This window comes from Haliotis rufescens, unplaced genomic scaffold, assembly GCF_023055435.1.
Source record: "Haliotis rufescens isolate VD_foot unplaced genomic scaffold, xgHalRufe1.0.p SCAF_2, whole genome shotgun sequence".
NCBI classification, from domain to species: Eukaryota; Metazoa; Mollusca; class Gastropoda; order Lepetellida; family Haliotidae; genus Haliotis; species Haliotis rufescens.
Window position 1 is genome coordinate 36,029,879 of NW_025963890.1, and position 27,232 is coordinate 36,057,110.

A 27,232-nucleotide genomic window follows, 5' to 3' on the forward strand; every position below is an offset into this window, starting at 1 on the left:
TGAAAACATATTTTCACTCATTGACACAGAGGAGGAATTTCACAAAACACAAAAATGTGCTGGAACTAGAGAAATGAAGCGCACACAGAAGCAGGTACTAAGCACTAATTAGAGTGAGTGAGTGAGTATGGTTTAATGTTGCTTGAGCAATATTTTAGTTATATTACACTATCTCAGCTTGGAGAGGGAGCACAGCCTGATGTGATGCAGCTATGGTGCTGACAAACACATGGAGACAATCAGGGCAAATCTGGGATTCGAACCCACGATCATAATTTATGCTGACCGGAGGGCGTAAGTCTGCACAGTGAATTGCAGTACTTGAGACCGCTGGGTCACTTGTGAGCCCTACTAGTTAGGGGAAAGGTGAGGTGAGGTGACATGGGGTTTAACATCGCATTCAAGATTATTGCACTTATATAGCATATAGTCTGTACTAATGCCTATTTTATAGTGCTAGCCCTCTGAGATACCATGCCGCAGTTATAATAACCCACTAAGACACAGAACACTGACTCAAAACTGACCAGTCCTTGTTTTAGCCCCTTAATGTCGAGCGCCAGTCAGGGTAACAACAAGTACCATCCTTTAATGTCTTTCAACATGACGCAGCTGGGGATTTGACCCCGACCTTCCACTCTCCAGGCAGATGCTCTAGCCACTACACCACAGAGGCAGTCACAGTTAGGGGAAAGATCCATGAAAATGTGTAAGGTTTCATTCTGCCTGAATCAATATTCCAGCAACTTCAAGGCAAGAAAGGACTTTAAATAAAGAATCCATGACGGGAATCAAACTCGGGTCAGCAGCATGATGAGCAAACAATTTACCCATGTAAACGAGTTGGCTACCTCACCATTCATGACGTCTTATATGATAGTTCTTAAATTTCCTTCTTCCTCATTAATATGTCTTCTGCAAGTCTTGTATTTTGGCTTCAGAACAACTATTGCAGAAATTCAGCCACAAAGTTGAACCAAGACTACGCATGGTGAAAAATGACAGCAGAAAACAGAAACAAAGATTTATCCAGAGATTTGGTAATCGAGATGACTTCTGTAGCAATGCAACTGTCCGGAGGAAGAGAGTTTTACTGTATTGAGAATACCGTATTCAACTTAATAAGCGCCCAGGGTGCTCTCAAAATTAGAAAAAGGGGTCTTATTAGAAAAGTATTTTGGTGAAAAAAAACAGAGTTGAAAGATCGTAAATTTTGTGGTTTATGCTCAGAGCCTGAAATGTTTATACAACAGATATATTTTTCCAGAATTTAATTGCCCATAATTAAGGGTGGATATAACACACGAGTGCGTACAATACACAAATAAATAAGTCTTGTGTACATTGATCAATCGGAAGGGGTGCTAATTGGGGATATTCACTAGCCAATATATTAGCAAATATCGCTGTGGGCATTTATTAGAGCGGGGCACTTATTATGTCGAATACGGTAATGTCAGCAGTGTATTATAACAGGGTATGAAACTCCCAAAAATTTCAGCCAGACCACAGGACTAGCTAGCTGAAATACTTGCCAGCCCTGACCAAAACCTGCCTGCCCACTATAATCATATGTTTCTCAGGATAAGCTAACGGGATTTCTTTTTGGTTACATTTTATCATTCATCTTTACATGTGAATTAATGATTATCATCGGGAAATATTTAGAATATTGTCACATATGAAATATAACCCGACCGTCGGGCAGGGGGATTTGAAAATCTGGCAGCCCGAGTTGAAATCAACCCGTCTCGGACGGTCGGGCAGGCAGGTATTTCGAACACTGATTATAAGCTTGTTAACATACACATATCCATTAGTAATCAGTTTGGTGTATAACGGAATATCCCTATCAAATCTTGAGTTGTACAGGAAGTAGGGGTGCTGACAATTCATATTACTGCTTCCTGGTGTATTGTGAAGAACAAACCTGACCTCAACAAAAGCATTGTCAGCATCCTACCTCACTCAGAAGTAAAGAATATGAATGTGGAGATGAGAACTGATGAGGACCCCAAGGAAACTGGTAATACTGCGTGTATGAATCAGTAACAACACACCGGGCCTAGGGCTAGACTGGACTCCTCCTCCCTACACTAACTGTGACATGGCTTGCTGACACAGTCTTCATACACAGGTTCTTCACACTGTTGCTGAATACAGAGGCAATTCAAGAATTTAAAAAAAAATTGTTTACTATACTCATGTCATGTGAACAAAGACATGACATCTGGCATTTTAGGTGTCTCAAGAAAGGGGCTTGCTCACTACATTCAAGTCGTTTCAGCTAAGTCTAACTTGTTTCCATGGAAACTTGGAAATATCAAATTTTGAAAAATTCTTTTTTAAGAAAAGGCACCACTTCAGCCCCTGGTTACTACATGTACCAGGTTTGGATGAAAAGCCTTTTAAAGTTGTGCTCCGGAAACAAAACTAACCACCCCTATGGAGACTAAATCCAAATTGTTTCCATGGAAATAAACAAATATAAAACTTAAAGAAATCTGCAAATAGCAAAAGGCACCACTTCAGGATCTGTTACATATATCTGTTAAAGGATATTGAATGGTTTTTGAATTGTGTTCCCGGGGAATTTAAAGGGGGCCTGCTCACTCCATCCAAGTCTTGTGAACAAAAACATGACAAGCTGTCATGTTCAGTGTCTTTCAAAAAGGTGCGGACCACCCTCTCTGGATCCGCCAGTGGAATGAGTAGTTTTTGTATCTGTAAACTGCACAATGACACCTTCCCGTGTAGCACATTGAAACCTCCACCAGCTGACTCACTGCACTGGTATGTCCACAAAGTTTGGTAATCTAACTCCAATGAACAATGTGATTATCCCCCTGACAGTGGTGAGAAACAGATGCACTGACAGAAAAAGTTCTGCATAAAATAAGATGAGAGACATCAAGAAGGAACAAGAATATCCTAAAAACATTTGACAAAATTTTTAAACACTCACCTCTTTTGTCTTTGAATCTGGGGCTGTGGGAAAAAAGTATTGAAGTAAGTGAATTGTGCTTTAACATGGTGAAAGTTGCCAGTGTCTGGAAGGCACAGACACAAGAAAACATGGTTTAACAAACATACCATGTGTTGTCATACAGCACCTTTAGAATAAATATACTGGACAAACACATGAAGACCAAATGAAACCTCTTAACATGACTTAATGCACAGTATGATTAGAAAAATAAACCTGCAGATTCTGATCAATCTCAAAGCAAAGGAAGAGGACAACATCCAAATGACAGCTAATTGTATAACGGTAACTCTTGATGAAATGATTTTCACCAAGTTCAGTGATGGACAAATATATCCTACTTGTAGGCACACTTAAATACAAAGGGCACACTTAATAATTTAAACACTTTCCATGATTTGACAAAATGTAACTTTCATGTCCTCCATAATTTCCTGACTTATTAATACACAACAGGTAAAAACTATGGTTGCTGATGAGGCTTAAGAAAAGCCACTTATCCAGAGTCAAGTCAGTCGTGTTGTCCACTTCTTCTTTTCAGTCAGGTGATATTGAGAAATATGTACCTCCATGTTTCATATTTATTTATACACAAATACATTTAATAAGTTTTTGCAACAGAAATCACATGACAAGAGTGAGTGAGGACAGTCATGGCCACAGCTTGTGTATCTATACATGTTACAGACAGTTTGGCTATGTCAGATGTATTCGAGCAAGAGGATGCAGGGAAATTAATGAGCTAAAATATTTTAGTACTTACATTTTTTGCAGCCTGTGAAAAAGAGAATGAAATACATTAATATTCCATGGACACATATAGAAATAAAATAATATTGTCATCAAGCATATACATATATAAGTGAAATTGTGAAGTGGGTTAGAACGTTGAGTTCAAGATTATTGCACTTATATAGCAATATTGTGACGCATACCTGCAAAACTTCCAAATGTTTGATTTTCAGGAAGAACAAACATGTAATATTGGCTATTTGTAAGCTAACTCTTAGTATTTTAGGTTTAATTCCATTTTGAACAGTATTTCAACTTAATCACCATGATCACAGTGCTGACAACCAAGGGCGATATTCTGGCTGAATCTGGGATTGGAACCCACCACTAGCAGATCCTGACAAAGCTAAGGGACTGAACTGTACCCATGAAGATCCGGGGTAGAATAGGTCTTCAGCAACCCATGCTCGCCGTAAGAGGCGACTCTGCTTGTCAGAATGAGTGACTAACAGGATCAGGTGGTCAGGCTCGCTGACTTGGTTGAAGCATGTCATCGTGTCCTAATTGCGTGGATTGATGCTTGTGTCACTGGATTGTCGGTCCAAACTTGATTATTTACAGACTGCCGTTATATTGCAGCAATATTGCTGAGTGTGTTAAACAACAAACAAACAAAAAAACAAACAAACAAACACTGACCCCTGACTTCAATGTCCGAAGGAACTGGTCAATAACAAGCCACTTTTCTTTGACAGTCTCCACCTCCTTGTTCTTGAATGGGTCACGGATCCGGATCTTCACCTCCAGCTTTCCCCCGACAGTCTTCCGGCCATCCATCAGCTGTTGGAACAAGCAGACGATGCACATATCAATTGCATGTTACCTACTTAATAGGCGGATTTAAATAAATGCAGCACTGTAATGAAAACAACTGCCCGGCAAAATAAAGCATCAACTTGAAAACTGGATTTGACCCGACAATTAAATTAAAAAATTAATACATGTGACCAAACATTACAAGCTGAAACTGTGGCTGAAACACTGCAAACCTAAGGTCCCTGACACAACTAGGATACCTGTATCAAATACATCCTCATTAAATAACTATTTCTGGTTTGTTGTAGCCACCATCAAACATGGGTGTATACTTTCTTTTGCCCGACTGATTACAATTTGGATATGACTTGCAGTGTCTGCCATTGGACATTTTTAACAAACTCCCTTTGTCTTCAACTTTTGCACATTTTCTGCACATTGTAATCTGATAGCAATAAATAATCTAAACACTTGTGTACTTACATCGTAACTGTCATGCACAGTGCTGTGCTGGTCGAGTGGGAGGAGCTTAATGCTGACTGTTCCTAGGTGTTTATCTCCCTTGAAGAAGCCCCTGCAAATATGAGGCATATAGTTAGTCAGTGTGTTTGGGTTTGCAATGCTGTGAACAACACTGTAGTTTAGTTCAAAGTAATGCCTGTAGACACTTCTCCTTTTGGCAAACCTATGAGCACCGGTATTATTATATTATATTATACATTTATACACAACCAAGGTACCAGTATCTGCTCAAATGCAGTTTATTTGTTCCCCGACCAGTGGATCTGTTTGCATCATTCTAGTTATCATTCTCAACTCCCTGGGGGAGTATACAACCCAAGCTGCCAGAGGCTAGATTTTACATTCACCTCACATATGGGGTACCCATTCTCTGCTGGGTGAACACAGGCACATTTGAACAAAGTCACTTGCCCGGAGTGACTGACACATTTTGACACTTGTGTTTCGGTGTATGAACGTATTTATGTTTCACTCTCTGGTCATCTATCATGGGATGAGTGTTTTCTTTTGAGAGAGCACAGGTTTAATGTACTGTATGATGCTGACAAACCAAGGAACAAAATTTTGGCAATTATGGGATTCAAACACATAACCAGCTGATCCTGGTAAATCAAAGGGAAGCCACTCTGCACATAGATCTATGGAACCAAGGGGCACTGGGCCACCCATGCCCCTGAGGAATATATAGACTTTGATATCCACAGTACACATCTAGATGTCTCCTGCTCACAACAAACTGTTTTCTTTTACAGTAGATAGTCATGTCAGGACACTGTAAGTTACCCATGGTCACATTCTTCTCTGTTGCAAACTGCTTATGAAATGGCCAGTTATTGGGTTTGATTATCACAAATAACACAAGGAAGGGAATAAATGAAAGCAGTGGTTCTTAGCACAAGCAATGAAGCAAAACATTGGTGTACAAAGTAGGGTCAGGACGAGTCCAAATTTACTACCCGGTACCCGACATCCTATTACCTGACCCTACCCGGGTACCCACTGTAGGCCTCAAGAGTTGGGTACAAAATGTCTAAATGGGAATTGTTTTACCCCAGCCCTGGCAAAAACTACTTAGATACATGTATAAAACAATCTGATCATGATACACTGAAGTTAATAGACACTGTATCCTTACACGAACATATAAAAGTCAGAACGAATGCTTGTATGGTCAGAAAGAAATGTGAACATTAGCTACACTTGTAGTGTAACCAAGGAGTTTTATTGTTCATGTCATTAAACAGTATGTCACATGACTAACCACGGGTTCGGGTAGTCGTGTGGACTCAGTACCCGAGTACCCGAGTCACCCATCCCAGCCCTAGTACAGTGATTAGCCAGGTGCCTGCTGAACCGCAGCCACAGTCAACAAAGCAGCTCCATCCCCATTTCCCATTTGAGTCACCACTTAAGATAAGCATGGGGAAAAGTGTTGGTTTGAAGTCTCAATTAGTCACAATGCACAAGTTTTCCTCTGTGGATGTGCACACTTACCGTTTATAGTACACTTCTAGCTTGATTGTCTTCCGCTCAACAACTCTGTGAAAGGACCGTGCCTTTCGATCAATTTTTACTTTGAAAGTTTCTTGGTATTCTGAAAGAGGAGAACAAGTCAAACTGATTCATGCGAGTTTGGTTTTTACTGCCAGACAGAAAAGTAAATTGGCTAAAGAGCTTGAAGATATTGTTTCCCTGATCACCCACTATGCAAGGTTTAAAGGGGCACTGATCTAACGCAATTCCCCGGACTGGTTGTTGCCTTTGTTATTGTTTTTCCCCCGTGAGTACCCGGATGATACGCAACGCAACCGAGCGTGACCAGAGACTGGGCTACCGTCTGCAAGGACAGCTAAATAAACTTGGAGGCTGGAGGCAATATTTGTTTTACGCATTTTTGAACACTGATTAGTTTAACCGTGATCTATAAAGATTTCGACAAAAGGCGCATGTTAATTAATTTCTTCAGCCTAAACAAACAGACAAAAAGAACGGCGGAGCTCATCGTATGTCGTCATTTGGAAATACCCCAGATGGTTATAGTTTAATAATAAAAAAAAGTATCCATGCAGTGAAAGCATTTTCGGATTTCGGATTGCGTCGATAATACGATTACTACTCACTTGTTGTCATCCACGTTTTCTGGTATAACCCTACACTTGTGAATTTGTCGTCATTCACTTGATGCTCGGTTAATGAATTTATTACAGGTACAATTAGTGGTAGCACCACTTAGATTACCTGACAAAGGCATTTATTGTGTCTGGGGTAATTATTCAATCTAAATCCAGGTTTGAAGTGAGGTGAAATGTGTGTTATGTAATATGCACGTGGCAGCCCAGCAAGAGGTGAATGATCAGTTCATTTACTTTTTTTGTAAATCAAGGGATCGTTCCTAGTCATCAAAGGATTAACAGAAAATACGTTGATTGATTAATCATTGTTATCTTGCACAGTGGATATGTCAAAAGGGAGTGTTTACATGTCTAGGTTTACTAAAACAAAGGGAATACACTCATATCATGGCGTGAAGTGTCGATGTAAAAACAACATACTTTGTTCAAAGGGTTAACTAATAATACGTTGATTGATTGCTCATTGTTATCTATCACTCAATGGATTTTTTAGGAACCGTGGACGTTATGAAAATAGTTGTCACGTGGGCTTTCTCAGCCGACCCTTGAGACTTGACACCTATGTGAAACACCTGAAACAATCTAAGTGATCAGTTGAGAAAGGAACACGGGTTATAATATCCCGAAACGATATATGTCTTTAAAAATATTTGACTGTTACAGAGACACGTGACATCGAATAAGTTTCTTTGTACAGCTGCAGACGAGTGGGACATTGTTCCTTTGTGTGGATATTCACGGATACATTCCTCGAACAAGGAAGCTGCCCAAAATTTATACACATAAATTTGGTAGGTTGTAATTATGGTATTTGCATTTTGTTTTCCTTCATTCATTGAACCGATTCGTTCTTGTTCCTCTACGTCTTGGTTGGGAAATTCTTCAGATTGATTAAAATTGATTAAGACCATCAAAAGGGCCTAACAACATCACAACAGATTATTATGTTGGATTAGAAGCCAAACAACATAGAAATGTACTTTTCAACGTAACATTTTCAGTCTCTTGGTGATGACATTAAACATCGAAATGTTTGGAACTCGTTATCATAATAATACAGATGGAAATGTTTTTCAGTCACTTTGTAAAATAACTGAATATTTAGGCGTTTAATAAATTTGAAAATGTTTCACATTTTGACAGTAAAAAAATATACACACTATAAAAAAAAGCAATGCTCAGGTGAAATATTTACTTTGTGTTGCAAGTCAAAATAGTGTAAACGAAAATCGCAAAATTACCAAGCAAGTGACTTATCAAAATTTCGTCACCATTACCGATGCTACCCGCAAAGATACCTACATTTCCTTATTATCTCGAAAACTGTATTTCATTTTGTTGATCAATGTGACCATACGCCCTTATTACTACCCATAAAAGTGACTAATGCGCTTACGAATGGCGCAGCAGAGGTCGCGAACTAGTCTAGATTTCTGCTATACATCCGGGTACTCACTGGGAAAAAACAATAACAAAGGCAACAACCAGTCCCGGGGAATTGCGTTAGATCAGTGCCCCTTTAAATGTTAAAATCTAACCCCAGTGAGTTTAGATTATCATATACATGAAACCCATTTACTATATGTATTCCAAACTGAGGGCAAAACTCTTCACCAATATCATTACATCTTACATGTACAAAAAATGTTTGTTCAACTTTGAGTTTATAATACTACAAGCAACAAGCAAAAACATTTTAGTCCAAAGCAGTACATCTGATTTAATTTGCAATGTGACATTTCAAGATGGCCTCTGACATGAAGTGATCTCCAGTATAAAACATTGTTTTTGTACTTATGACAAAGAGTGAGTGAGTATGGTTTTACGCCGCTTTTAGCAATATTCCAGCAATATCACAGGGGGGGACACCAGAAATGGGTTTTACACATTGTACCCATGTCGGGAATCGAACCTGGGTCTTCGGCGTGACGAGTGAACGCTTTAACCACTAGGGTACCCGACCGCCCCTACTTATGACTAAGAAGTTATTGGATATAAATAAACTCTCACACTCGTGTCCTTGCCCATACTTGTCAAAAAGTGTAGTAAACATTCTCGGGAATCCACATACGATTGCTACAGTTATTATTGATGTCACATTGGTCCAACTGTTTGTGTATGAGAACAGTATAGAACGGAAAGTAAGACTTTTACAGGTAACAACCTTAAGGAATAACTGAACTGTATGGGAGAAGCAGGAGTAAATGTTGTTTTAGGTGCAGTCATCAACACTTCATCTTCCCGAGGCAAAGGAATTCATTGATTATAAAAGTCCATTTTCCACCCTTGCCTAGGCTGGAATTATGGAGTTCTAGTTTGCCTGGACTAATGAGTCTATGCATAGTCCAATCAAAATCACATAATGAAATCAACATCCAGTTCGAATACTGCCATGCAGATTTCAGTCGATTGCAGGGTTTGCAAAGCATGTGTACTATCAACATAGTGTCAAGAGATATCAATCAAGGTGCTCACATGATTTCATGCACTTCGTGAGTGAGTGAGTGAGTGAGTAGGCTTTTATGCCGATTTTAGCAATATTCCAGCAATATCACGGTGGGGGACACCAGAAATGGACTTCACACATTGTACCCATGTTGGGAATCAAACCCAGGTCTTCGTCATGAAGAGCAAATGCTTTAACCGCTAGGCTACCAGACCGCCCCTGATGCACATCGTGAAATAAGATCCGTTTTATTACAATATAGATCTTGATTATTGATTAGATCGTCTTCACTGGGCGCCGCCATTTTATTTGAAGCAAATGTAAGTGATATGAGAGGTGGAACCTGATTGGTCAATAGAAAGGACATAGAAGGGACATAACTTGTAATAGCCACTGGTGGCATAACAATCGAACCCAGTAATTCCAGCCTACTTCGGCAAGGGTGGAAACTGGACTTTTACAGTCAGTCAACTCCCTTGCCTTGGGAAGATGGTAATACTCAAGCTTTCCAACAAAAGTCTGTAAATACTCAAAGTCTGGCCCTGACAAACTAGTGGTTGATAGCATGAGCAATGATACAATCAGCCAGGTCTCACATTGTAACCAATCAATTGTAAGTGGCTCTCAGTACAAGTATGAGTATTGGGGACATATTCAGATCTAGTGCCTTTGTACAAAACAACCTCAGCACTATGACAGTCGTAAGTCTATGATACGGTATGGGAGTCATGATCACCTTAGCGCTAAGATCGCTTGGTAACGGCACCCTGGACTTCCACTGCGTACACATCACTCACCTGGATCTACAAAGCCCTTCAGCGTCTCCGTGTGTCCTGTCTGGGGTTCATCCTGGCAACACAACACATCACTCAAATGTTATTCAAGAGAGAGAATTGGTCCTGAACAGTTGAAAGAAAACAAATATGTATACTAATATATAATGTTTTGTAATCCACTGTTCCCCCAAAACACAACTGGACAATAAATCATTTACATTTTAACACATTAAGGCAGATACTATTGGATCTTTCTACTTCTTTTTCTCAAAAAAACATTCAACATAAATGATATGAATAATTTTACAAAAAATAGTACCCATTTTACTTACATTTGGAAACGGAAATTCATATTTCACATAAGTATCTAAGTCCTTTTCAGAATGACCTGGAAAAAAATTTGAAATCATTTAGGAAGATATCAAAACATTGATATAACAGCCTAGATATATATGATAATTTTATCATATTGCCAGGAGCTCCGGACTTACAGAGTGATGTGGAGATTTCTTTTGTGCTTCAACAGGAACCTGATAACGCAGTAGACGTGCACGGTCAGAATTGTAATCATGAAACACTCATGTACAATGTGTCTTGACAACCTTTTTACCAAAATGTACCCGTGGGTAATCCTGTACCCACCTGAGGGAGGGGTAGTTGTATAGACATGGGGGCGGGTCCTGTACCCACCTGAGGGAGGGGTAGTTGTATAGACATGGGGGCGTCCTGTACCCACCTGAGGGAGGGGAAGTTGTATAGACATGGGTGCGGGTCCTGTACCCACCTGAGGGAGGGGTAGTTGTATAGACATAGGGGCGGGTCCTGTACCCACCTGAGGGAGGGGAAGTTGTATAGACATGGGTGCGGGTCCTGTACCCACCTGAGGGAGGGGTAGTTGTATAGACATGGGGGCGGGTCCTGTACCCACCTGAGGGAGGGGTAGTTGTATAGACATGGGGGCGGGTCCTGTACCCACCTGAGGGAGGGGAAGTTGTATAGACATGGGGAGACCCTGTACCCAGTACCCACCTGAGGGAGGGGAAGTTGTATAGACATGGGGGCGGGTCCTGTACCCACCTGAGGGAGGGGTAGTTGTATAGACATGGGGGCGGGTCCTGTACCCACCTGAGGGAGGGGTAGTTGTATAGACATGGGGGCGGGTCCTGTACCCACCTGAGGGAGGGGAAGTTGTATAGACATGGGGAGACCCTGTACCCAGTACCCACCTGAGGGAGGGGTAGTTGTATAGACATGGGGGTGGGTCCTGTACCCACCTGAGGGAGGGGTAGTTGTATAGACATGGGGGCGGGTCCTGTACCCACCTGAGGGAGGGGTAGTTGTATAGACATGGGGGTGGGTCCTGTACCCACCTGAGGGAGGGGTAGTTGTATAGACATGGGGGCGGGTCCTGTACCCACCTGAGGGAGGGGTAGTTGTATAGACATGGGGGCGGGTCCTGTACCCACCTGAGGGAGGGGTAGTTTTTAGACATGGGGGCGGGTCCTGTACCCACCTGAGGGAGGGGAAGTTGTATAGACATGGGGGCGGGTCCTGTACCCACCTGAGGGAGGGGTAGTTGTATAGACATGGGGGCGGGTCCTGTACCCACCTGAGGGAGGGGAAGTTGTATAGACATGGGGGCGGGTCCTGTACCCACCTGAGGGAGGGGTAGTTGTATAGACATGGGGGCGGGTCCTGTACCCACCTGAGGGAGGGGTAGTTGTATAGACAAGGGGGCGGGTCCTGTACCCACCTGAGGGAGGGGTAGTTGTATAGACATGGGGGCGGGTCCTGTACCCACCTGAGGGAGGGGTAGTTGTATAGACATGGGGGCGGGTCCTGTACCCACCTGAGGGAGGGGTAGTTGTATAGACATGGGGGCGGGTCCTGTACCCACCTGAGGGAGGGATAGTTGTATAGACATGGGGGCGGGTCCTGTACCCACCTGAGGGAGGGATAGTTGTATAGACATGGGGGCGGGTCCTGTACCCACCTGAGGGAGGGGTAGTTGTATAGACATGGGGGTGGGTCCTGTACCCACCTGAGGGAGGGATAGTTGTATAGACATGGGGGCGGGTCCTGTACCCACCTGAGGGAGGGGAAGTTGTATAGACATGGGGGCGGGTCCTGTACCCACCTGAGGGAGGGGTAGTTGTATAGACATGGGGGCGGGTCCTGTACCCACCTGAGGGAGGGGAAGTTGTATAGACATGGGGGCGGGTCCTGTACCCACCTGAGGGAGGGGTAGTTGTATAGACATGGGGGCGGGTCCTGTACCCACCTGAGGGAGGGGAAGTTGTATAGACATGGGGGCGGGTCCTGTACCCACCTGAGGGAGGGGTAGTTGTATAGACAAGGGGGCGGGTCCTGTACCCACCTGAGGGAGGGGTAGTTGTATAGACATGGGGGCGGGTCCTGTACCTACCTGAGGGAGAGGAAGTTGTATAGACATAGGAGGAGGGGGGCAGACCGTGTACCCACCTGAGGGAAGGGTAGTTGTATAGACATGGGAGGAGGGGGGCAGACCGTGTACCTACCTGAGGGAGGGGTAGTTGTATAGACATGGGAGGAGGGGGGCAGACCGTGTACCCACCTGAGGGAGGGGAAGTTGTATAGACATGGGAGGAGGGGGGCAGACCGTGTACCCACCTTAGGGAGGGGAAGTTGTATAGACATGGGGGGACCCTGTACCCAGTACCCGCCCGAGGGAGGGGAAGTTGTATAGACATGGGGAGACCCTGTACCCAGTACCCACCTGAGGGAGGGGAAGTTGTATAGACATGGGGGGACCCTGTACCCAACTGAGGGAGGGGAAATTGTATAGACATTGGGGCGGGTCCTGTACCCACCTGAGGGAGGGGAAGTTGTATAGACATGGGGAGACCCTGTACCCAGTACCCACCTGAGGGAGGGGAAGTTGTATAGACATGGGGGGACCCTGTACCCACCTGAGGGAGGGGAAGTTGTATAGACATGGGGAGACCCTGTACCCAGTACCCACCTGAGGGAGGGGTAGTTGTATAGACATGGGGGTGGGTCCTGTACCTACCTGAGGGAGGGGAAGTTGTATAGACATGGGGGTGGGTCCTGTACCCACCTGAGGGAGGGGAAGTTGTACAGACATGGGGGGACCCTGTACCCAGTACCCACCTGAGGGAGGGGTAGTTGTATTGACATAGGAGGAGGGGGGCGGACCGTGTACCCACCTGAGGGGAGGGGTAGTTGTATAGACATAGGAGGAGGGGGGCAGACCATGTACCCACCTGAGGGGAGGGGTAGTTGTATTGACATAGGAGGAGGGGGGCGGACCGTGTACCCACCTGAGGGGAGGGGTAGTTGTATAGACATAGGAGGAGGGGGGCAGACCATGTACCCACCTGAGGGGAGGGGTAGTTGTATAGACATAGGAGGAGGGGGGCGGACCATGTACCCACCTGAGGGGAGGGGTAGTTGTATAGACATAGGAGGAGGGGGCGGACCATGTACCCACCTGAGGGGAGGGGTAGTTGTATTGACATAGGAGGAGGGGGCGGACCATGTACCCACCTGAGGGGAGGGGTAGTTGTATAGACATGGGGGCGGGTCCTGTACCCACCTGAGGGAGGGGTAGTTGTATAAACATGGGGGCGGGTCCTGTACCTACCTGAGGGAGAGGAAGTTGTATAGACATAGGAGGAGGGGGGCAGACCGTGTACCCACCTGAGGGAAGGGTAGTTGTATAGACATGGGAGGAGGGGGGCAGACCGTGTACCCACCTGAGGGAGGGGAAGTTGTATAGACATGGGAGGAGGGGGGCGGACCGTGTACCCACCTGAGGGGAGGGGTAGTTGTATAGACATGGGAGGAGGGGGGCAGACCGTGTACCCACCTGAGGGAGGGGAAGTTGTATAGACATAGGAGGAGGGGGCGGACCATGTACCCACCTGAGGGGAGGGGTAGTTGTATAGACATGGGGGCGGGTCCTGTACCCACCTGAGGGAGGGGTAGTTGTATAAACATGGGGGCGGGTCCTGTACCTACCTGAGGGAGAGGAAGTTGTATAGACATAGGAGGAGGGGGGCAGACCGTGTACCCACCTGAGGGAAGGGTAGTTGTATAGACATGGGAGGAGGGGGGCAGACCGTGTACCCACCTGAGGGTAGGGGTAGTTGTATAGACATGGGAGGAGGGGGGCAGACCGTGTACCCACCTGAGGGAAGGGTAGTTGTATAGACATGGGAGGAGGGGGGCAGACCGTGTACCCACCTGAGGGAAGGGTAGTTGTATAGACATGGGAGGAGGGGGGCAGACCGTGTACCCACCTGAGGGGAGGGGTAGTTGTATAGACATGGGAGGAGGGGGGCAGACCGTGTACCCACCTGAGGGTAGGGGTAGTTGTATAGACATGGGAGGAGGGGGGCAGACCGTGTACCCACCTGAGGGTAGGGGTAGTTGTATAGACATGGGAGGAGGGGGGCAGACCGTGTACCCACCTGAGGGGAGGGGTAGTTGTATAGACATGGGAGGAGGGGGGCAGACCGTGTACCCACCTGAGGGAGGGGTAGTTGTATAGACATGGGAGGAGGGGGGCAGACCGTGTACCCACCTGAGGGAAGGGTAGTTGTATAGACATAGGAGGAGGGGGCGGACCGTGTACCCACCTGAGGGGTGGGGTAGTTGTATAGACATAGGAGGAGGGGGCGGACCGTGTACCCACCTGAGGAGAGGGGTAGTTGTATAGACATAGGAGGAGGGGGGCAGACCGTGTACCCACCTGAGGGGAGGGGTAGTTGTATAGACATGGGAGGAGGGGGGCAGACCATGTACCCACCTGAGGGGAGGGGTAGTTGTATAGACATAGGAGGAGGGGGGCAGACCGTGTACCCACCTGAGGGGTGGGGTAGTTGTATAGACATAGGAGGAGGGGGCGGACCGTGTACCCACCTGAGGGGAGGGGTAGTTGTATAGACATAGGAGGAGGGGGGCGGACCGTGTACCCACCTGAGGAGAGGGGTAGTTGTATAGACATAGGAGGAGGGGGGCGGACCGTGTACCCACCTGAGGGGAGGGGTAGTTGTATTGCTCTCACAATGCCCAGCTCCAGGTCATTGTCTCCAAGATCTGTGTTACATCTGTAACAGCAAAAGTGTTGCCACGGTTACTTCAACATCACTTTTTGGTCCGGCATAAGGTGTGCAAAGCTGAACAAAACTGAAAATATAGTACTCCAGGGACAGCAATACAGGGGCTGCACTTTCTGTGCTTTTTGTTTTAGGGCCAAATCACTAAATATAACTTTTGGAATTCATTAAAAAAATATGATATGATGAGGCTTGTGGTCTACAGGTTGGTGGGCGTATCTTGAAATCAAGACAATCACTGACAGTGAGTGAGCTGACTTGAGTTGTCAGATCCATGGCAGGGGACAAAAACAATCCACTTGCAACATACCCATGTGGGAGCACTACCTGCTTCAGAGAGAAAAAAATTCATTTTACAACGTTAGGAAATTTGACATTCATTCTCGAGTTTTCAGGCCCTTCAGAAAACTGGTGATGGATCATGCACCAAAGACCTAGCTATGTGCAGGAAATAACTCCACGGATACCTCTACAGTTTATGTTTATATGTGCTACTGACAGGTGCTGCATCAGATATTTTTTGTTGTCATGGTGTCTCTCTTAAGTTACATCCTAGCTGAGTACAAGGCGAGATGAGGATGATGAGTGAGCAGCAATACAGAGGAAGGAACTGTCACTCACTTGACGATTGAGAAGCTGCGGGTCTCATAGTGGAACTTGGGCACTGGGTCTCCGTGCAGCTTTGCATTCTTCAACGCTTCCAGATCCTTGCGACTGTTCTGTTCTAACTTTTGAAATCTGGAAGAAATAATGAAGTTGTATGATTCAAGGTGTTCCCTGTACACAAGGAACAGTACTGCATGTACTGAGATGCATGATTCAAGGTGTTCCCAGTACACAAGGAACAGTACTGCATGTACTGAGATGCATGATTCAAGGTGTTCCCTGTACACAAGAAACAGTACTGCATGTACTGAGATGCATGAATCAAGGTGTTCCCTGTACACAAGGAACAGTACTGCATGTACTGAGATGCATGAATCAAGGTGTTCCCTGTACACAAGAAACAGTACTGCATGTACTGAGATGCATGAATCAAGGTGTTCCCTGTACACAAGGAACAGTACTGCATGTACTGAGATGCATGATTCAAGGTGTTCCCTGTACACAAGGGACAGTACTGCATGTACTGAGATGCATGGTTCAAGGTGTTCCCTGTACACAAGAAACAGTACTGCATGTACTGAGATGCATGATTCAAGGTGTTCCCTGTACACAAGGGACAGTACTGCATGTACTGAGATGCATGATTCAAGGCGTTCCCTGTACACAAGGAACAGTACTGCATGTACTGAGATGCATGATTCAAGGTGTTCCCTGTACACAAGGAACAGAACTGCATGTACTGAGATGCATGAATCAAGGTGTTCCCTGTACACAAGGAACAGTACTGCATGTACTGAGATGCATGATTCAAGGTGTTCCCTGTACACAAGGAACGGTACTGCATGTACTGAGATGCATGATTCAAGGTGTTCCCTGTACACAAGAAACAGTACTGCAAGTACTGAGATGCATGAATCAAGGTGTTCCCTGTACACAAGGAACAGTACTGCATGTACTGAGATGCATGAATCAAGGTGTTCCCTGTACACAAGGAACAGTACTGCATGTACTGAGATGCATGAATCAAGGTGTTCCCTGTACACAAGGAACAGTACTGCATGTACAGAGATGCATGAATCAAGGTGTTCCCTGTACACAAGGAACAGTACTGCATGTACTGAGATGCATGAATCAAGGTGTTCCCTGTACACAAGGAACAGTACTGCATGTACTGAGATGCATGATTCAAGGTGTTCGCTGTACACAAGGAACAGTACTGCATGTACTGAGATGCATGATTCAAGGTGTTCCCTGTACACAAGGAACAGTACTGCATGTACTGAGATGCATGATTCAAGGTGTTCCCTGTATACAAGAAACAGTACTGCATGTACTGAGATGTATGATTCAAGGCATTCCCTGTACACAAGAAACAGTACTGCATGTACTGAGATGCATGAATCAAGGTGTTCCCTGTACACAAGGAACAGTACTGCATGTACTGAGATGCATGATTCAAGGCATTCCCTGTACACAAGGAACAGTACTGCATGTACTGAGATGCATGAATCAAGGTGTTCCCTGTACACAAGGAACAGTACTGCATGTACTGAGATGCATGATTCAAGGTGTTCCCTGTACACAAGGAACAGTACTGCATGTACTGAGATGCATGAATCAAGGTGTTCCCTGTACACAAGGAACAGTACTGCATGTACTGAGATGCATGAATCAAGGGGTTCCCTGTACACAAGGAACAGTACTGCATGTACTGAGATGCATGAATCAAGGTGTTCCCTGCACACAAGGAACAGTACTGCATGTACAGAGATGCATGAATCAAGGTGTTCCCTGTACACAAGGAACAGTACTGCATGTACAGAGATGCATGAATCAAGGTGTTCCCTGCACACAAGGAACAGTACTGCATGTACTGAGATGCATGATTTAAGGCGTTCCGTGCACACAAGGGACAGTACTGCATGTACTGAGATGCATGAATCAAGGTGTTCCCTGTACACAAGGAACAGTACTGCATGTACTGAGATGCATGATTCAAGGTGTTCGCTGTACACAAGAAACAGTACTGCATGTACTGAGATGCATGAATCAAGGTGTTCCCTGTACACAAGGAACAGTACTGCATGTACTGAGATGCATGATTCAAGGTGTTCGCTGTACACAAGAAACAGTACTGCATGTACTGAGATGCATGATTCAAGGTGTTCCCTGTACACAAGGGACAGTACTGCATGTACTGAGATGCATGAATCAAGGTGTTCCCTGTACACAAGGAACAGTACTGCATGTACTGAGATGCATGATTCAAGGTGTTCGCTGTACACAAGAAACAGTACTGCATGTACTGAGATGCATGAATCAAGGTGTTCCCTGTACACAAGGAACAGTACTGCATGTACTGAGATGCATGATTCAAGGTGTTCGCTGTACACAAGAAACAGTACTGCATGTACTGAGATGCATGATTTAAGGCGTTCCCTGCACACAAGGGACAGTACTGCATGTACATAGATGCATGAATCAAGGTGTTCCCTGTACACAAGGAACAGTACTGCATGTACAGAGATGCATGAATCAAGGTGTTCCCTGCACACAAGGAACAGTACTGCATGTACTGAGATGCATGATTTAAGGCGTTCCCTGCACACAAGGGACAGTACTGCATGTACTGAGATGCATGAATCAAGGTGTTCCCTGTACACAAGGAACAGTACTGCATGTACTGAGATGCATGATTCAAGGTGTTCGCTGTACACAAGAAACAGTACTGCATGTACTGAGATGCATGAATCAAGGTGTTCCCTGTACACAAGGAACAGTACTGCATGTACTGAGATGCATGAATCAAGGTGTTCCCTGTACACAAGAAACAGTACTGCATGTACAGAGATGCATGATTCAAGGCGTTCCCTGCACACAAGGAACAGTACTGCATGTACTGAGATGCATGATTCAAGGCGTTCCCTGCACACAAGGGACAGTACTGCATGTACTGAGATGCATGATTCAAGGTGTTCCCTGTACACAAGGAACAGTACTGCATGTACAGAGATGCATGATTCAAGGTGTTCGCTGTACACAAGGAACAGTACTGCATGTACTGAGATGCATGAATCAAGGTGTTCCCTGTACACAAGGAACAGAACTGCATGTACTGAGATGCATGATTCAAGGTGTTCCCTGTACACAAGGAACAGTACTGCATGTACAGAGATGCATGATTCAAGGCGTTCCCTGCACACAAGGGACAGTACTGCATGTACAGAGATGCATGATTCAAGGCGTTCCCTGCACACAAGGGACAGTACTGCATGTACTGAGATGCATGATTCAAGGTGTTCCCTGTACACAAGGAACAGTACTGCATGTACAGAGATGCATGATTCAAGGTGTTCGCTGTACACAAGGAACAGTACTGCATGTACAGAGTTGCATGATTCAAGGCGTTCCCTGTACACAAGGAACAGTACTGCATGTACTGAGATGCATGATTCAAGGTGTTCCCTGTACACAAGGAACAGTACTGCATGTATAGAGATGCATGATTCAAGGTGTTCGCTGTACACAAGGAACAGTACTGCATGTACTGAGATGCATGATTCAAGGTGTTCCCTGCACACAAGGGACAGTACTGCATGTACAGAGATGCATGATTCAAGGTGTTCCCTGTACACAAGGAACAGTACTGCATGTACTGAGATGCATGATTCAAGGTGTTCGCTGTACACAAGGAACAGTACTGCATGTACTGAGATGCATGAATCAAGGTGTTCCCTGTACACAAGGGACAGTACTGCATGTACTGAGATGCATGAATCAAGGTGTTCCCTGTACACAAGGAACAGTACTGCATGTACTGAGATGCATGATTCAAGGCGTTCCCTGCACACAAGGAACAGTACTGCATGTACAGAGATGCATGATTCAAGGCGTTCCCTGCACACAAGGGACAGTACTGCATGTACTGAGATGTATGATTCAAGGCGTTCCCTGCACACAAGGGACAGTACTGCATGTACTGAGATGCATGATTCAAGGCGGTCCCTGCACACAAGGGACAGTACTGCATGTACTGAGATGCATGATTCAAGGTGTTCCCTGTACACAAGGAACAGTACTGCATGTACAGAGATGCATGATTCAAGGTGTTCGCTGTACACAAGGAACAGTACTGCATGTACAGAGTTGCATGATTCAAGGCGTTCCCTGTACACAAGGAACAGTACTGCATGTACTGAGATGCATGATTCAAGGTGTTCCCTGTACACAAGGAACAGTACTGCATGTATAGAGATGCATGATTCAAGGTGTTCGCTGTACACAAGGAACAGTACTGCATGTACTGAGATGCATGATTCAAGGTGTTCCCTGCACACAAGGGACAGTACTGCATGTACAGAGATGCATGATTCAAGGTGTTCGCTGTACACAAGGAACAGTACTGCATGTACTGAGATGCATGAATCAAGGTGTTCCCTGTACACAAGGGACAGTACTGCATGTACTGAGATGCATGAATCAAGGTGTTCCCTGTACACAAGGAACAGTACTGCATGTACTGAGATGCATGATTCAAGGCGTTCCCTGCACACAAGGAACAGTACTGCATGTACAGAGATGCATGATTCAAGGCGTTCCCTGCACACAAGGGACAGTACTGCATGTACAGAGATGCATGATTCAAGGCGTTCCCTGCACACAAGGGACAGTACTGCATGTACTGAGATGTATGATTCAAGGCGTTCCCTGCACACAAGGGACAGTACTGCATGTACAGAGATGCATGATTCAAGGCGGTCCCTGCACACAAGGGACAGTACTGCATGTACTGAGATGCATGATTCAAGGCGTTCCCTGCACACAAGGGACAGTACTGCATGTACAGAGATGCATGATTCAAGGCGTTCCCTGCACACAAGGGACAGTACTGCATGTACAGAGATGCATGATTCAAGGCGGTCCCTGCACACAAGGGACAGTACTGCATGTACTGAGATGCATGATTCAAGGCGTTCCCTGCACACAAGGGACAGTACTGCATGTACTGAGATGCATGATTCTAGATGTTCACCATGCACAACACCATGGAAGCTATAACATACTCACTTAGCAGCAGAGGCCACGTCTCCCAGCTTGGTGAAGTGTTGAGAATTAGTGGAACTTATCTGAAACAATAACAACGGGTCATAAAGCAGCATTTTACCCAAGCGTGAATTATTGCAGCACTTTACTCATCAACTCAAGCGTGATTCATTGCAGCATTTTACTCATCAACTCAAGCGTGACTCATTGCAGCATTTTATTCATCAACTCAAGCGTGATTCATTGCAGCATTTTACTCATCAACTCAAGCATGATTCATTGCAGCATTTTACTCATCAACTCAAGCGTGATTCATTGCTGCATTTCACTCATCAACTCAAGCATGATTCATTGCAGCATTTTACTCATCAACTCAAGCGTGATTCATTGCAGCATTTTACTCATCAACTCAAGCGTGATTCATTGCAGCATTTTACTCATCAACTCAAGAGTGATTCATTGCTGCATTTTACTCATCAACTCAAGCATGATTCATTGCAGCATTTTACTCATCAACTCAAGCGTGATTCATTGCTGCATTTTACTCATCAACTCAAGCGTAATTCATTGCAGCACTTTACTCATCAACTCAAGCGTGATTCATTGCAGCACTTTACTCATCAACTCAAGCATGATTCATTGCAGCACTTTACTCATCAACTCAAGCGTGATTCATTGGAGCATTTTACTCATCAACTCAAGCGTGATTCATTGGAGCATTTTACTCATCAACTCAAGCGTGATTCATTGCAGCACTTTACTACTCATCAACTCAAGCATGATTCATTGCAGCACTTTACTCATCAACTCAAGCGTGATTCATTGGAGCATTTTACTCATCAACTCAAGCGTGATTCATTGGAACACTTACTCCACGGTCAACTCAGGCCTGACTTATTGATGTGCACAGAAAATAGTTTTTGTACCAGGCAAACCAGGGACTGAAAACATGAGCAGCTATCAAGTCCATCTGGACATATTTCTCATGCCATGTTTGTTGGAAGCCATCCATTGCTTCTGAAGCACTACGCATTTAAGACATAACAATTTAGTCATCTCTTAGACCAACAATGGGATGCTTAGGAAATATTGTGAATCAGGTTCCACTGGGGGTAGCCATCTTGCCCCACACTGACCCTGATCTGCTTGATGAGATCCTGTTTGAGTGTGTCAAACACCTCCTCCCTGTCTCCTGTCGGTGTGCAATCATCAGCTTCCACAACGATAAACTTGTCCTCATCCTCGATGTCTGCTATCGGGGAGGGGGGAACCTGCAAATTTGTATTTCCAGATAAGCAGAATATAAGAAAGCTGTGTGATAAATTGCAAAGAACAATGAAGAACAAAGTGTGGTTTATTTCACGATAAAACATTGTTCTATCATGATGTCATTTCTGGAGATTCGATCATGTGCTGTGAAATGGACAATGCTACTTTTGAGAGGGGAGTGTCTTGTGAGTTTTCCCCATTGATGTAGCTGGGCAATGCAGATTGAACGCGATGGCTGAATGATCGCTTCCAAAAGCGGGAGAGATATGACAATTGGTATTGGGAGAAAAGGTACACATCATCGATGTGAGGATTGGGAGAATATTCAGGAAATACACACCTGTGCATAAAATGGACTATTCAGGGAGTAATTATTACCTAAATACAGGAAAATACTTTCAAAGCTTGTACTTTTTACTAAAATCCTTAAAGAGGCTGTATGTAATGTTTATATCTCATATAAGAAACAAACAACTCATGGTCATTGTTTATCATACAAAAAAACACTGCAGGGAAAATAAACCACTCAGGGCTGTGCCCCACATGGTTTCTTCTCCCTGCAGTGTTTTATTGTACGATAAACAACAACCATGAGTAGATTATTTCTTAAAAAAAAATCAAGCTTGAGTTTAGTGTTCTGCAGGACTGTATCCTGTGCAGTGCCTACCTGTGACAGGTCGACGGGGAGACCGGCTGCAGCAGCTTGTAACATGGGCTTCATCCCCTGTGTGAGAGAGATGCTCAGCATACACAACAGCACAACAACACATACTCAAAGGCACAACTACCTGGCATCATGAGATGTCTTGATGACTGAAAATGCTAACAATCTTGTACTACATGACTTTACAAATTTATCAATCTTCTATGAAGAATACTGACTACTTGTAAGTACAGACCAGGTCAGCTTAGTGCTGTCTAATGGGGGGTCACACAGAAAGTCACATCTCAATAGTTGGTATCCAAATAGCTACCAGAGGGCAATAACTCAGCAAACATCTTCAGAAAAAAAAGGTTGAAACTAAATTCACTGACAGAATTACCACAGGGGGGGATAAAAGTGAAAACCTCAGAACTACCACAGGGAGATAAAAGTGAACACCTCAGAACTACCACAGGGAGATAAAAGTGAACACATCAGAACTACCACAGGGAGATAACAGTGAACACCTCAGAACTACCACAGGGGAGATAAAAGTGAACACCTCAGAACTACCACAGGGAGATAACAGTGAACAGCTCAGAAATACCACAGGGAGATAACAGTGAACACCTCAGAACTACCACAGGGAGATAACAGTGAAAACCTCAGAACTACCACAGGGGAGATAACAGTGAACACCTCAGAACTACCACAGGGAGATAACAGTGAACACCTCAGAATTACCAAAGGGAGATAACAGTGAACACCTCAGAACTACCACAGGGAGATAACAGTGAACACCTCAGAATTACCAAAGGGAGATTACAGTGATCATCTCAGACCTACCACAGGGCGATAACAGTGAACACCTCAGAATTACCAAAGGGAGATTACAGTGATCATCTCAGACCTACCACAGGGCGATAACAGTGAACACCTCAGAATTACCAAAGGGAGATTACAGTGATCATCTCAGACCTACCACAGGGCGATAACAGTGAACACCTCAGAATTACCAAAGGGAGATTACAGTGATCATCTCAGACCTACCACAGGGCGATAACAGTGAACACCTCAGAATTACCAAAGGGAGATTACAGTGATCATCTCAGACCTACCACAGGGCGATAACAGTGAACACCTCAGAATTACCAAAGGGAGATTACAGTGATCATCTCAGACCTACCACAGGGCGATAACAGTGAACACCTCAGAATTACCAAAGGGAGATTACAGTGATCATCTCAGACCTACCACAGGGCGATAACAGTGAACACCTCAGAATTACCAAAGGGAGATTACAGTGATCATCTCAGACCTACCACAGGGAGATTACAGTGCCTACTCACATGCATACACCTCATGTAGTTCTTGGCCAGCTCGATCTCATTGCACCGCTTGGCCTTGAGTGCAGCTTGCTTGAACTCCTCGTACCGCTCTTGGAGGAAGCGTTCCTGCTGCTCTGCACGTGATGAGATGCTCTTCCTTGCACCTGGGCAGAGAAGAGCCATCTAAATCAGGCTTACACTGAGTCATGATCACTGCTGATCATGATGCTACGCCACAACGTACCATAGCTTAGAAACCTGCATTCTCAGCAGCAGTAGCAGTTCATTTTGGTTATCAAAATACAGCTAGCAGAGCAGTTTCAAAAGCATGCATGGTCATATATTTAAGACAAATCCTGATAAGGAATGACTGAATATTGTAATGTTATGTTAAGCAACAATCATTCTGAAAAAGAACACTTTTCGCAATCCAAAAACGTTTTTGTTCTTTGTGATTTGGGGTTTTACACCACTTTTACATTGATTCATGTCCTATCAGAGAAGATTTGTTTGTTTGTTGTTTAATGCCGCACTCAGCAATATTCCAGCTATATGACAGTAGTCTGTAAATAGTCAAGTCCGGACCAGACAATCTAGTGATTGACATCATGAGCATCGATCCACGCAAATTGGGATACAATGACATGCATCAACCAAGTCAACAAGCTCGACCACCCGATCCAGTTAGTCGCTACTTATGACAAGCAAAGCATGGGTTACTGAAGACCTGTTCTAACCCGGATCTTCAAGGGGATTATCAGAGAAGACCTGAGTGATGAAGAAGGAGTTTGATGAATACATGAATGGAGGAAGTGAATGAAGGCTGAGTGTGGCTCAGGTAGCCCTGCAGTGGTTGCACCCACCTGCTGTCTTGTTGATCTGGGGCTGCTGTGCAGGGGCAGGCCTGGCAGCTGCTGGAGCTGGTTGGGGCGGGGCCTTCTGTGGGGAGGGGGCTACCTGACCCTGGGGCTTTGCTGGGGGTTGGTGGGAGGGGGCAGCAGCCGGAGCAGTGTTACCCACAGGGATAGGAGCAAAACCTGAAACAGTGCATGCAAGTGCTTGATATGTATCATTCATTACATGACACGTAATGACAGTCACTCATTGGCTCTATATGACTAAATTATAAATACAGGTATCAGTCATGGCATAAGGTAAATACAAGAAACACACCTGGGGCACAACCTGGGAACTGACAAGCATCTCACCTGGGGCACACCTTGTCAACTGACGAGCATCTCACCTGGAGCACACCCTGTGAACTGACGAGCATCTCACCTGGAGCACACCCTGTGAACTGACGAGCATCTCACCTGGGGCACACCTTGTCAACTGACGAGCATCTCACCTGGGGCACACCTTGTCAACTGACGAGCATCTCACCTGGGGCACACCCTGTGAACTGATGAGCATCTCACCTGGGGCACACCTTGTCAACTGACGAGCATCTCACCTGGGGCACACCCTGTGAACTGATGAGCATCTCACCTGGGGCACACCTTGTCAACTGACGAGCATCTCACCTGGAGCACACCCAGTAGACTGATGAGTGACACACCTGGGGAACACCCTGTAGACTAACCTGGGGCACACTTTGTCAACTGACGAGCATCTCACCTGGGGCACATCTTGTCAACTGACGAGCATCTCACCTGGAGCACACCCTGTGAACTGATGAGCATCTCACCTGGAGCACACCCAGTAGACTGATGAGTGACACACCTGGGGAACACCCTGTAGACTCACCTGGGGGTGAAGGCAACTCGGTGAAGTCAAACTGCCTCCCAGCTTTCACAGCCTTGATAGCATCTTGGTATTGCTGGAACACACAGATACAAGAGCTACAGAATGTTCAACATGTAATGTGTCCACTGAACTCAAGCACACACAATATCCTCCATCACCAAGTGATCCTATGTCATTGGTTGTTGTCTGAATGCAGAATACCAAGTACCTTGGATATCCGGCCCATCCTCCTGGCTTTGCTGCCCTCCCCAGCTGTCTTAGCCTCAGCCTCTGCTGACTGGTACTTCTGTAGCCTCTGCTGCAGAGCCTCCATCACCGAACCTGGAGCCTCCGGTGCCTTGAACAACTCACGAGCCTCTGCAATACAACCGAATGGTGAGGTCATCGCTGACATCAGCACCTCCTCGACTAGATGATGACAATAATACTCACCTATTTGAAACAGGAATATTCTATGATGAGGCTATGAACGGTTAACTAATTGTATGAGGTGTGTAAACAATTCTGATGGCACACAACAATAACAACAATAATTCTGGTTGTATTTATATAGCGCATAAAAGGCACAAACTTTGTGTTCATTGATGGTGTTTGTTAAAAAGGTGGGTTTGAGGTGGGCTTTAAGAAAAAAGTAGGGATTGAGGGAGATAATTTCACATTATCTGGAAGAGAGTTCCATATAATCAGTGCAGAAGAGGAGAAGGTTCTTTTGCCAAATATGGATGTACTGATATACGAATAGAAAATAGTTTCTGTTGAGATCGGAGAGTTCTCTGTGGAGAGTCGAGTGGTAAGGGTTCAGTGAGATATTTTGGGGCAACGTTGTTAAAACATTTGTATGCATTGAGAATGATGTTGTATTCAATGCAAACTGCAACAGGGAGCCAATGGAGTTCTCTCAGTGTGGGAGTGATGTGATTGATTTTAGCTGTGTCGTAAACGATTCTTGCAGCCAAATTCTGGAGTTTCTAGAGCCCTTATATGGCAAGGAGGCTGCAGCAATAATCCATTCTAGACATAACTAGAGAGAACTAGTTTTACAGTTCAAGCTGATGTCTCAATCAGTT

At 44.9% G+C, this 27,232-nt stretch overlaps 1 protein-coding gene across 5 annotated transcripts in view; it reads right to left on the reverse strand.

Moving 5' to 3' along the window:
* Positions 1-27,232, reverse strand: part of LOC124113061 (coiled-coil and C2 domain-containing protein 1-like) — a 63,875-nt gene that overhangs the window by 23,438 nt on the left and 13,205 nt on the right. For all 5 annotated transcript variants that reach the window (XM_048399860.1, XM_048399861.1, XM_048399859.1 and 2 more), the window contains 16 exons: positions 26,374-26,522; positions 26,166-26,238; positions 25,283-25,456; positions 24,441-24,583; positions 23,116-23,172; positions 22,316-22,450; positions 21,204-21,262; positions 16,152-16,268; positions 15,448-15,521; positions 10,743-10,798; positions 10,432-10,483; positions 6,551-6,650; positions 5,018-5,108; positions 4,418-4,558; positions 3,750-3,761; positions 2,966-2,988 (listed from right to left, as the gene is read on the reverse strand). In XM_048399860.1, the coding sequence (XP_048255817.1) occupies positions 2,966-2,988; positions 3,750-3,761; positions 4,418-4,558; positions 5,018-5,108; positions 6,551-6,650; positions 10,432-10,483; positions 10,743-10,798; positions 15,448-15,521; positions 16,152-16,268; positions 21,204-21,262; positions 22,316-22,450; positions 23,116-23,172; positions 24,441-24,583; positions 25,283-25,456; positions 26,166-26,238; positions 26,374-26,522 (1,456 nt within the window). The remainder of the gene's footprint in view (positions 1-2,965; positions 2,989-3,749; positions 3,762-4,417; positions 4,559-5,017; positions 5,109-6,550; positions 6,651-10,431; positions 10,484-10,742; positions 10,799-15,447; positions 15,522-16,151; positions 16,269-21,203; positions 21,263-22,315; positions 22,451-23,115; positions 23,173-24,440; positions 24,584-25,282; positions 25,457-26,165; positions 26,239-26,373; positions 26,523-27,232) is intronic.